Source organism: Python bivittatus, unplaced genomic scaffold (genome assembly GCF_059951505.1).
Source record: "Python bivittatus isolate LINGU-HERP-01145 unplaced genomic scaffold, Pbiv_v1 ctg000410_np1212, whole genome shotgun sequence".
In the NCBI taxonomy this organism is placed as follows: domain Eukaryota; kingdom Metazoa; phylum Chordata; class Lepidosauria; order Squamata; family Pythonidae; genus Python; species Python bivittatus.
The window spans coordinates 1,015,136-1,028,336 of NW_028277067.1; the positions used below are offsets into that span (position 1 = coordinate 1,015,136).

Sequence of the window (13,201 nt, forward strand, 5' to 3'; positions counted from 1 at the left end):
TATATTTGTAGCAGGACTCAGCAGAAAAGTGAATTATAAAGGTTTATAATTATAATTATAACTGGATTTAGTTTCCAGTAAGTTTAACATTCCCATTTAAAATATTTTTCACTTTAAAAAAATCCTACCAAAAAAGTGTCACAAACTGAAGTCTGGCCCACTCAGTAATATCACCACATCATCTCCCATATTTCTTTGATCCTTCAGAGTCTAACTTTCTTTATTCCAAATGTTTTCCCTACTATAGCTTTTTGTTTGTTTCAAATGCTTCTATGTTCTTCAATCAGTATGAATCTAAGCAGCTTACAGAAGAAGTATAATTAACAATAAACCTCCTAGTGTTACCAATGGTGGCCCTCACTGTCTTAGTGTTCCAGATATATGTTCCTTGTTCCTCCCTCCTGTTCCCATTGGCCTCTCCTGTTAGGCTGCAGGAAATTACTTCAAACTTACCTAAGTGGACCCATTTCCTTGCTTTCTTTCTTAAGAGTTTCCTCTAAAAACTAACAGTGACTACTGCTATCTCTACTGTTTTAAAATGGGACAAGTTAAGGAAAGTGACTGGGATTTTCCTGGCTTCCTTTCCCCTGCCTACCTGCATCATCTGCTGGGCTCTTAAAAAATACTGAACCTGGGTTTAATAAATGAGTCTAGCATTCTTTCAAAAGAACGCTATATCCCTGCTTATAAGAAGCCTTTAGGAAACTCTGGTCAGGCATTTATGTGGACAGATGCCTCTATACGAAACCAGGTGTCTGCTGTAGTCCGATCCAAATAGTTTCCAGTGAGCGGAAGGGAAGTGTGAGTGCAAATAGCCTAAAGTAGTCAATAGGACAGGGCAGATTCCTCCCATGACCACTCCATCAACCACATTCTTGATTAAGCATCCTAAACTGAGTCCATGACAAAAATTGTATCAGGAGAAGAGCAAAAACGCTACTTAAATTGGAAAGACTAAAAATGACTTTAAGCTGCCTCAGCAATGGACTGGGGATGAAACAAAGGCAACATCACTGAGGACATTGCATAAGAAACTATTACCAGAGCATGTTCATACTGTGGTTAGAAGGATCCAAGGTTGAGCCCTAAGTTTCCATTGCTTCTTGCTGTGAAACTAAGACTGCATAGAGAAAGGATGGAAGGCCATGCTTGTTGGTTTTGCCCTTAGGAGCCCAGCATTATGTATGCATACAATCCTGGAAGATTTAGAATTATTATCATGTAGGGGTCTAAATCACACGAAGGCTTCTGCATGTAGATTTAGAGAGGGGCTGAAAGCAAACAAAAATTATTTCTGTTGAACAGCATTGAATATTTGATTTAATAGGCACTTTTTATTTAGGCCAGCAGTATTCCTACTCCCTCATAATGCCATCATATTAGCACCATTTGGCAATCCCATCCACCTCATCTAATTTTATAATGCTATTTACTGCATGTATATATTGACTTTGTTTTATAATTTATGGCACACTAATGAAAATAAGTTTGGTCAAAGGACTGCATGACTGGCAACTGGGTTATAAGGAGAGCCATTACATTTGCTTGAGTCAATAACTCACTTAATGTGCTTTAAGCAGAGTGTCTAGGATGCACAATTATTCCTAAGGTGTAGCAAAGTGCAATGAATCATTGGCTTGGGACTCAGTCTTCAGCAGCTTCTTAACCTGGTTCACGTGTCACACTAAGTCATCATTTTGTTTATTTGGTTTTGCCCAGCACACTCTGTGAACTCAGCCACTAGTGGTTTATAACCAAGTATATGATTGTGTGCTCAATGTATTGAAAACAGGAAAGAACACTTTCCCATCATTTTAGCAGCAGTTCCCAGCAGCCTCCATTAGTGGGAAATGCAAAGCCACCAATTACAGCTCAGAATTATGTACAAATCAGGACATCATGACATATTCTGCAAATCAGAGTATGGAAAAATATTGGATCAGTTTAATATATGGGAACAGCTATAGTGCCTTTCACTAGCATATTTCTTTAAAAAGAGGTAGAGGACTAAAATGTGCCTGCAGAAGGCTTACCTGCAAGCCTGTATCCCTAATCTCAAATTTATTCATCATGCAAAAAAAGATATGGCCGTATTGAATAATGTTTCTTGATAGCCAATTCCCAATTTGTTACTTCTTAAAAAAAACCTTATGAGTTAAAACCAATGCTCTATTTAACTTCTAATCTATAGAGCAAATGGGAGTGAAGAGAAAAGACAAGAGTTTGCACATAAGCAGTACAAAAAAGTAGTTTCTCTGCACTTCACGAATTATGGTTATTCCAGTTCAATGCCATCACATACTTCTCTAGCAAGTGCAGGGGAAGGCTGGCTCATAGCACTCCATGACTAGCCCAGGGCTCTGACGCAGATTCATAAGACAGTGTGCAATTCCACATTTCTGTTTATCTGTCCAACTAGTTTTTTGCTCTTAGCATTGCAGTAAAGCAAGGAAGTACACATGTATTCTTGTCAGATTTCTATAAAAGTAAAAATTGTTATGTTCTCCAGCAACAAGGTTGCCTTCACCCAGAGGAGGGAGGGAGGGCAGGCAGGCTGCTCCCTCCATCTAAAGAAAATGCTTAGAGATGGAGGGCATGCTGAAGCTGAAGGAGAAATTTTGGAATAGCAGTTGGAAGGGGTGATTTAGGCCCCAGAATCCAAGCCCCTACTCAGGACAGAAATCTAAATTAAAGCATCTATGACAAGTGTATGCCCAGTCTCTGCTTCAGTACATTCAATGAGCAGGATCACACTATCTCTCTGATAACTGATTCCTCTGGTGAACTGCCAGCTAGAATTTGTCTTCCTATAATGTAAATGACAACCAATGACAAATTTTTGCCTCCATGATCACAAATAGAGTTGAAAATTTGGTGGTAACTTTTTAAAATGTAGTGATCAAAGAAACCAGAGGAAAGAATTTTTTTTTTAATGCCATTTTTATATCTGTGCTACCGTATGAGAAAACAATGGGTACAGAATTAAAAGTATGATTCAGATAGGACACAGCTTGAAACTGGTAATCACATATGTAAACTGCAGGAAAGCTGCAATGCAACCATCAATCTACTTCCTTGCATGCACATTTAAAAGTGTGTTTTTTTCTTTCACATATGCTTTGAGAAAAGGGTTTAACAGTTCTTCAGTGCATCTTTACTGGCTGGAAATTCTGAGAGTTGTGATCTCAAGATTGCAAGGGATACTAGAGGAAAGAAGGCTGCTCTAGTGACATGTATAAAATTAATCAGAGACTGCACTCTTTCCTTGGGTATTATTTTCCTTCTTGATCACTAAATCCCAGTGACATTTTGCTGCAGTTTTAACCTGATGGTTGATTTTTTCCCCTGAATTGTTTCTAATATTGGTAATTCATATCTGTTTGGAGTTTAAGTCTGGACATGCAAATATTTGGGGCATCTCTGATGAAAGACCAGTCAGAGTGAGGCTAGTAAATATTTGTCAGAGACGCTCAAGTGTTACTAGATAAATTAATTTACACAGACCATGAGCTAAAAATACACCCAGAGAGATGTATCTGTGGCAGGCTGCCTGCTTGGTTTCTATGCCAACCATCAGTAGAGTTCATTAAGGTGCATCTGGCTTCCCCTAAAACCAACCTAAGAGGGAAGCAGTAAGATTGCCATTCAAAGCCACAAGAGGAAGAAGTGTTGGCTTGATTTGACTGTTGTGTGCATTTTAATAGAGATAGTTTACTAAGAAACAAAAAAGGTTGATGCTACAAAGAAAAAATTTACAATCATCCCCAAAATCTAGAGTTAAAAACTGATTATTACTACTACTACTATCATCATCACTTGCATTCAGCAAGTTTCTAGCCATGCTATAAAGATTAAAACACTAGAGGAATATTTAGTCTAATCTAGGAACAGGGAGGAGAGCCAGTGTGGTGTAGTGGTTAAGGCACCAGGCTAGAAACCAGGAGACTGTGAGTTCTAGTCCCATCTTAGGCACAAAGCCAGTTGGGTGACCTTGGGCAGTCACTCTCTCTCAGCCATAGGAAGGGGGCAATGGCAAACCACTTCTGAAATCTTGCCAAGAAAACTGCAGGGACTTGCCCAGGCACTCAAAGGCACCCCCAAAAAAAAAAAAAAAAAGCAGCAGGGAATTGGGGAGGTGGGGCCTCTCTGCTCTGTACAGTCTTCTGTATTCCCTCCATAAGACTGACAAAAGAAAATAAATTATCATAAATGGATACAGCTTTACAAATATTTGGTATTTGAATAATTTATTCAGACTTCAGTCCTGGGATTTTTATTTCTTAGGAAAGAGAATACAAAGCTGTAAGCATGCCTCTGGCAGGAGGTTAATGTAAAAGTTCCAAGTCAAATAGATCGATATACCATAAACCACAATTGTACTCAGGTTAAATAGTTATTGTAGCTTCTTCAGGTATGTTGCTCATGTGAGAGCTAAAGACTGCTTTAAGAGCCCTGTCTGGACTATAATTTACAGAGCTCTTTAATTAGTATTCCAGCTTTACCTTATCATAGAGAGGCTGCCAGCTACAGAAAAACACAGCAAGGTTATACAAATGCCTCCTCTGTCAATATCCCTGCCCATTTCTACCTGAAGGATCTGATCTGCATGGATTTTACAGTAGAAACATTGTCTTTTGAATACAGGATATTTATACAGTTGCAGCAAATCAGCTTAAGAGGGGGAAATATCCCACAATATAATTGTCCTCTGCCTGCATTAAGCCCCTTTGAGAAACTGGACAGCTGGAATGCACAGGAGCTTTTGGACTGATGAGGGAAGATGTAGCCAGAGCCAGAGCAGGGGCAATATCTATCACTTCCAAATAACAAACATCCTACATGTTAGAGGTGTCATAGCATGTCATGCTCAGAAGATTTTTCTGAAGGAAAATACAGGGCAAAGTGGAGCCCCTTTCATATATGCCTGATCACATGAAGGCTTGAAACTAGACAGAAATGGAGCTGCATAAAGTCCCCAACCTTTACGTACTGAACTGGGAATCTAGAATGGGAACAGTATTCACGTTGGTTTGTACGCAAGGAAAACTCTCTGCCACAAAATAATGTTCAAGATTGCATAGAGAGCTGAAGTTGTCTTCAAACAAATGTAGTAACAAGTCTCCTTCAGACCTTTTCACCAAATATGAGGATGCCTGAAGGGAGCTTGGGTCTTAAGCTTGGACCAGGGGAGGTAGAAAGAAACAGCATGTAGTTCAACCCTGAGTTATCTCCCAACTCCAAACACAGAAATGCAGGAATGTGAAGAATTGGTACTATTGGACTCCTGCATGGTAACTGTAGACAGCAATTTCCCCACAGTTGTGGATACCATACTGCAAATTTTTCAGCTGCTATTAAATGGCTCCATCTGACACCATCCTTGGTAAATACAAGTAGCCTTAAATTGAAGTATAAAACAGTGTATAAATACCTGATACTGAGAAGAGGCCTTGTTTTATGAACTTGAACATCACACATTGGACAGTATTTGTTGGTCTCCAGGTAGCGGACAATGCAGGTTTTACAAACTAAAAAAGAAAGAAAACAATGGGTAGAAAAGGGGAGCCACACAGGAAAAGGTGTCTGAATTTATGAAATGAAGAGATACCCCAAACTTGGTTCAAATCTGGCCTTACTATGAAACAAAGCAGTGGTCACTCAAGCTAGCTAGAAAACCGTCTGGAGTCAAAATTCTTCCAGGACTGCTGGTTCAGCTTTGTCAGTAGTAGACATGAATAGTGATGGGGAAAAAAAAATAGTCACAAAGATAGGAACTTGCCATGCACTGTAAGGTAGGAATGAAAAATTTCTGCTGTCTATCAAATGCTCAGGATGCAGACTCAGTTATGAAAAGAAAGAAGTAAAAAGGAGAGACACATTAAAAATAAAGTTGAGAAAATAACATCCTGGTAAAATCTTAATCATTTCATATGCTCAGCTCCTGGACGTTCCCAGGTATTGACTGGAAATTTGGGGAATTGCAGCCTCAGCACATCTGAAAGTGCCAAATTACAGATGGCTGAGTTATCCTGATCAACATAAAAAACAGGACAGAAAAGTTCAGGGCTGCAGGTAGCCTTGGGCCAAGCTGAATGGCAGATGGTGAGATGCCATGACAACAGAACTGTCAGTGATTTAATGATGTATAGAGCATTAGTGTGGAGAAGGTATGATTTTCCTTCTGAGATGCCAGTGAATTAGCCCCAGGCTCCACTATCTTCTTGCCAATAATTGCAACATTTCTCACCTCTGAAGCTATGATTTTACCAGCCTTCCCAAAATCACACAGTCCCTTTTGCTAAGATAATAAGACACATTTGCTATAAATCTGAATGAGAAATTGTACTCTAATGGGTGAGTGTGTAATAGTAGTAGTAGTAGCCTCACATCTCAAGAGTTTTGACTACTTGCTCTTCATAAAATAGAGATTTCTTTATAACTGATGTTTAACTGTATTCAGACATACCTCATCTATATTGTCAAATATGTAAAGAATTAAATAACAGTAAAGAAACCAGGGTCTCTGAGATTGTGCTAAGTGATACCCTTTTTTTCCTTTTTTCATTCACTGGTGATTAACTGGCAAGTAGTGCTAAATGGGTAAGATGAGAACTCAAGCTCAGCTAAATCTTGCCTCTTTATTTTAAGTATGAGCATATTCTCAGTAGGAATCTTTAACTCATCCTTCATTGTATCAACATACAGTAATATCTTGCTCAGATATGCTGTTTTAACTCTCACTGTTGTCCAGACTCATTAACAAAATTATCTTCATTGGGCAGTAGAGAGGAAGAATATTTTGAAAATCAGGGAAATCAAGTTTGCCAGGACAATTTGAAGAATGGGAGATTACATACCCAGCAGTGAAGGAAATGCATGTTCTGAAGGGACAACATAATTATCCTGCATATTTTGAAATGGACCAACATTAACCAGAGAGTCCAGGGATTCTCTCAAGTTCAAATTGGTAGCTTCCAAGTTTTGTTTGAAACTTACATGAATGTAAGCATTCCACAATAGTTGTGGCATCTATAAAGTAGCCTCCGCATAAGGCGCACATTAAGTGAGGGTTCAGCTCTGTGATTTTTATCCTGGTAGTTCTGTGCATCCTGATGAACTCAGCAAATTGTCTCTGGAAAAAAAGGAAGAACAACACAACAGTAAGTCAAACAGCCTCACTCATCCTGAGAGGAAAATGCCTTGGCAGAAGCCTCACTTTTCAAGCTGACGGCCAATAGCAGGCTGCAATATTGAAGATGACAACTGTATACCTTGGAATCCCATAGAAGGTGATTATCTGCTATGACAAGATTATCTCAAAGGCAAGGATTATCTGATACTGCACTAAGAAAAGGTTTTCATCTTTTCCACGTAATTTTTGACTGGTGCTATCAGTTAAAAGGTGGAACGGACACCATCATTCCCAGGATCCAGAGGGCCTCAGATATCACTCTTCTGTCACACTATTCCCATAAGACAAGTACAGAAGTTCTGTCAGCTATCCTCAAGATCAAATTCTTTTTCAATTAATAATATCCCACTTCTCTTCACAAAAAGGAAATCCAAGGTGGCTAACAAAATTCATAAAGCTGTTCGCAGACACAGCATTTATAAACATTTATAACATTGGTGATTATTTTGAAACTCTAGCATAACAGACTGAACTTATTTACTTATTTTATTAACTACCTGTATCATTTATTACTTATTTTATTTAGCTATATGTACCTTGTCATTTAATAAAATAGACCCAGGCTACCTACACTAAACATTTCAATAAAATGTTTAAATAAAAGCAGCAATGGAAACAATTCAATACCAGATAACACTCAGACAAAAGTGCATAAATATAGCTGTCATTTATTTATAATAATTTTGTTATTGTTTTATTAGCTATCTTAAATACCCACATGAGTAGAACAGCAGGATATAAACTGAACAAAATTTAAAAATACATAATTATATAAACTGCATGAAAATAATCACTTAAAATATCAATAAAAGTGAAAAGACAGTGCCATGGAGAAGACAAATCAGTTCAAAGGCATAAAGGCGTGTTTAAATAAGACCCGTTTACTTGCAGGCCAAAAATCAACAATGGGTGCAGGGCTAGGCAAGTCTCTCTCAATACTGTATTCCCAAATTTGGACAGAACCACTGTTCAAAGGTTTATTTCATTTCATTCCCAACAAATTCAGGAAAGAGAAAAAAAATGTCTCTGCAGAAGATCACAACACCTTCACAGGGCCAGATGGGATAAGGTGATCTTTTAGGAAAATTTGCCTGAAGCAAATTAAGACTTTATAGGTAATAATGATGTTGCAAATTGTCTCTAGAAACACATATCAAGTAGTCCTCGACTTACAACCACAATAGGGATCGAAAATTCATTGTTAAGCGGCGTGATTGTTAAGCGAGGCGTCACATGACCGCACCCAATTTTACAACATTTTTTTGTGGCAGTTGTTAAGTGAATCATTGTGTTCATTAAGTGAATCACATGGTTCCCCATTGATTTTGCTTGTCGGAAGCCAGCTGGGAAGGTCGCAAATGGTGATCATGTGATCCTGGGATGTTGCAACCATTGCAAATACACGCTGGTTGCCAAGCACCTGAATTTTGATACTGTGACCACAGGGACACTGTGATGGTCATAAGTGCAAAAACTGGTCGTAACTCACTTTTTTCAGTGCCACCATAACTTTGAACGGTCGCTAAACAAATGGTTGTAAGTCAAGGACTACCTGTACTAGCAACCAGTGTAGATCTTACAGCCTATAAGTCAGATGCTGTCAAATCATTAACCCCAGTCTACAGCCTGCCAGCAACACTTTGAGCTGGCTTCAAAAGGTAGCCTGCCATAGCTATCTGTAGTCATTCAAGCAACCAACACATGTGACTATCACCCAGCTACCATATCACAGTCCTCAAGGGACAGGGAGAATTGTTAGTGCACCAACCTGAACTGAGGAAAAACACCTAGGCAGCTACACACTTGCTTCAACTAATTAATGATTCTTCCCTGAAAAAGGGAACTTGCCAGACCTGCTGCTTTGCCAGGGACCAGGTAAAAACTAAGGTTTGTCCACTTTTGCAAAACTTAATCATCACAAAGTATTTTGATTTTCAATTCCTTTTTTAAAATAATGAGTTTTTTTTTTCTTAGCTAATTTATCAGAAGTCAAACTGAATGGGGTGAAAATTCAGTCCTTGACATCAAATTTGGATCATCAGTTCTTCAGCAGGAATGGGAGTGGGGGCACATTCCTACCTCCTGCTTCTGATTTTCCTGAACCTACCTCCTTTTCCACCTTAAAATGTCAAACAACATCACTTAAATTGGCTGCAAGGAGAGGCTTTTGCTATTCATGGATCAGTGGCACTTTCAAGACAGCTTAGTGTGCAACTTCCAGGTTACAGCCCTGCACTAAACCTGCTAATGTAACAGAGCCCTTCTCTCTCTTTAAGGTCAGAAGAGAGAATGGAAGAGCTGTCTGATACAAGAACAAATGCACATTAGGCAGGTGCTAATTACATGCTTGAGAAAGATTTTGGGTATCAAAATAGTAGCACTGAGGATGCTCAAATTTCTTTCTTATCTTATGCTTCACCTTTTCCAGCTACCAGTTAACATCCCATTTTCACCACCCTACAATCCAGGAAAACAGTGGTGTGACAGAAATTAAATAATACCATAACTCAGAATTTGTATAGAGGTTATTTAAAGAAGATTAGAGGGAGAAAAAGATAGCTGGGGGCAGGGAGTCTGGAGATGTAGACCTTCTGGTGGGAAAATATATAACCCATTACCTGAGCAGAAATTTCTAAACTAGTACGTAGAATAGGCATAAGCAATTTGTCTGTGAAGAACTGCCCAGTTCTGTAGATCACAACCACTGTTTAGGTTCTGGGTCAATTGCATCTGGGTAACAGCTCCATCTATCAAGATTACTGTACATTTGGTTCTCCAACGTAAGTGATTCTAGAAATCTAAAATTATTTGGCTTTATCTAGCTAGACCAGGCTTTCCCAACCCTAATAGCACTCAGATATATTGGATACAATTTACATCAAGTTCCCTGTGTTCAAATCCATATACATAATTAAAACCCCTGCCTTTGGCACTTACACATGGCCTCTATTTTTTTTAAAAAAAAAGCATTGTTCCTCTTCTCTGCTGCAAAAATAATTCACTCCTCCAAATTTTAAGAGAAATAGGGGAGGGGAAAGTGAGTTTTTTGTTTTTCTCAAGGCCTTCTTTTTTGCCTTGTTCAAGTTCTCCTTGTCTCTTTCCCATTTCACTTGTCATTTAATTTGTGCCAAAGCTTCATCAGAACTCAGCTTAAGAGTCTGTTTGCAAGGACAGGGCAAAATTCTTGTAAGCATGTGCAAAGTGTTTTCCCCTCACTATTAAGTAATGACACCTTCACTCCTGTCTACCCCATAGAATTGCTTCTGAGTAAATGCTTGAGCAAGATTTTTAATATAAGAACTAAAGTATAAGTTAGTATACAACCTCTTCCAAAAGTTGTTGTTAAATCATCATTTTTAATGTGACAGAAGGAGAAATATATTAAATGGACAAGAAATAATCATACAAATTTAGTTTTTCCTCTGGTTGTACCTATTTCTTTAACTTGGCCTGCCTACTTTTTGGGGTGGGGGATGCAGCCTCTGATTCGTCAGGAGGCAACAATTCCTTCCTTTTATAACTGTCTCTTCACTGTCACATGAATCCTGACATGAAAGTAGGAGTCTACCACTATCTTATTGGTAAAAGGTATAAATGGCCAAAGTTACACTGCTTGGAGATACAAGCATCCCTTCCAAATGGATGAAGCAACGCAAGAGTAACAATTCATATGTATGTGGTGTAAGCAATAACTTTGAAAGATAGATCATTTACACTTGCTACAGAGGCCATGGTAGAATAATCTGCTTGCAGCAGAAGCTGATTGGAAAGAAGCAAACAGAGATGAGCCCTCATAGCAGCTTTTAGTATTGTATTTACTTCTCATTGCACGAGAACATATTAATCTGCTCTTGCCCCAGTACACTAGTTGTTTAGCAATTACTAGTCTAGCACATCCAGAAGTATTAATAACCAACAGCACCATTGGAAAACCAATCAGTCCTTACATTTACCTGAATTCCTGTGTGCAACATTTTTGCTATCATGCACAGGGGGGGGAAAGCAGTATCAGAATCTGAACATGTATGCCTCTAACTCTTCTGCCTCTGAGATACAAACACACCAACAGAATGTGCCCACATTCCCCTCTAATTATATGTACACCCATGCAATGCATACAGATGTAACAGTCTTTGTGAACACCTGCCTGGCTATTCTCAATTTCTATACAGCATTAACAGACCATATATTAATGCTCCACTGGGTATACACAAACTAAATTTTTGTCCAAACATACATAGCCAACCACAACAATCTGTGCAGTCCCTTCTTTCACAACCCATCTATCATTTGTACAAAGGCACACATATATTCCAGAATATATGCACATTGTCTCAATAGGCCCAGACATATACAATTTGTAGGCATCATGTTCTATTCTGATGTTCTTGTTTAAGCTTTTGAAATTTCAATGGAAAAACAAACAGAACATCCATATGCACATATGTAACAAAGTTATGAGTACATTTCTGCAAACATCTATTCCATGTTTACATGCATGCGTATACTTCTTTCACATTAACCATCACAACAAAGCTGAACAAGGGATTAAGTTTCTCCTACATGAAAATATTTCAGGTTGCAATGGAAGGTAGCATGTCTTTTGTGATTTACTCCCAAGGAGTTACTCCAGCTGAATAAAAAACAGTGAGACATACTTCTAAATGAACATGGAGACAATTTATTGCACATGCTATTGCTCCAATACTTAGGTAAAAGAAAAGAAAAAGAAACCTAACAAATACCCTGAGAATTAAAAATAGCAATGTTAAAGAAAAATATAGAGTGAACTCTTTTCCATTACATGTAGGCTTCCTTCTGTTATGTCTTCCCATGCAGAAAACACAGAAAACATGCAAACTCCCCCTTTGTCACTTGAAGTAGTAAAATCCATAAAAAAGCTTTATCACTTTATTTTGATATGCTGGCCATTGAAGTAGGATTTTTTCCACCTGATCTATACACTCCATTTTCAGAAGTGTAAAGTGTGAAGTTTCATCACACAAAGTTTATGTCCAGAAAAGACTCTTCCCCACTGACATTCCACAGCTGAGCACAAGGATAATTGTGTACAATATACCATATTTTCACACCAAGGATAGATGTCACACTCAAGGTAGCCTGAGTAACCTGAATCTACTGAAGATTTTTCTTAATAATAGTTCCACAATGAATGTAGCTGTGCCTGTTACAACACCACACAACCAATTCAGCAATTATTTTAAAAATTATTATTTAAATTATCTTTAAAAAAACAATTAAGCAATTATTTACTGTGTAACATTTGAGGGAAGCAATATACTGGCTTTGTTTCCATGACTCTCTATTTTTAAAAGTTCATTTATTAATGCTGTACTGAGATATGTTTTCTAAAGATCTAGGTAAAATAGGGATCATATTTTACCAAAAACACACAAAAAAAGGGCAATCAGTGCATAGAAATTAACTGGCCATGCTACATTAGTAATACATAATAAGCACATTATATATAAAACCTTACACATTGGACCTCCCCCCATCCCCACCAAATATATAACCATAAATACAGTACACCAAACATGAACTAGGTGTCATAATTCTTGATTAAGAAAAGCTGACTTCTGTGACCTAGAGAAACTGCAGATTTCCATAGACTGCTATCAGTTTACATAGTTTAATCTTCAGCTGCTAGTTCTGAGGAGAGGCAAAGTGCCAATCAAATCATTCAAGCCTGATTGTTGCACTGCTGAAAATGCTGTTAAGCACCCACATTTAAGCACACTTTCATTATTATGCCAGGTGTGCCTCTGTATCCATAAGGACAAAGAAGTTCTCCAGTTAACCTTTGCCATTTTGTAGGGACATCTCAGGTTTCTGTGCAGTCTTCAATTCCCTTATCCACATAAGGATAGCAATATAATGCCCACCCCTTTAAAACATGCAGTCTTAGGCAGCCATTTGCACATTAATATGTCAAGCACAGAAACAATCACGCAACCTTCCACTGTTCATGAGTCTCTCTGGATTCAG

General features: G+C 38.2%; 1 protein-coding gene across 4 annotated transcripts in view; it reads right to left on the reverse strand.

Annotated features, from left to right (window-relative positions):
• The window catches only part of PCGF2 (polycomb group ring finger 2), a 46,271-nt gene that overhangs the window by 16,236 nt on the left and 16,834 nt on the right, over window positions 1–13,201 (reverse strand). For all 4 annotated transcript variants that reach the window (XM_088143328.1, XM_007429845.4, XM_088143329.1 and 1 more), the window contains 2 exons: window positions 6,997–7,132; window positions 5,432–5,528 (listed from right to left, as the gene is read on the reverse strand). In XM_088143328.1, the coding sequence (XP_087999454.1) occupies window positions 5,432–5,528; window positions 6,997–7,108 (209 nt within the window). In that variant the 5' untranslated portion in view covers window positions 7,109–7,132. The remainder of the gene's footprint in view (window positions 1–5,431; window positions 5,529–6,996; window positions 7,133–13,201) is intronic.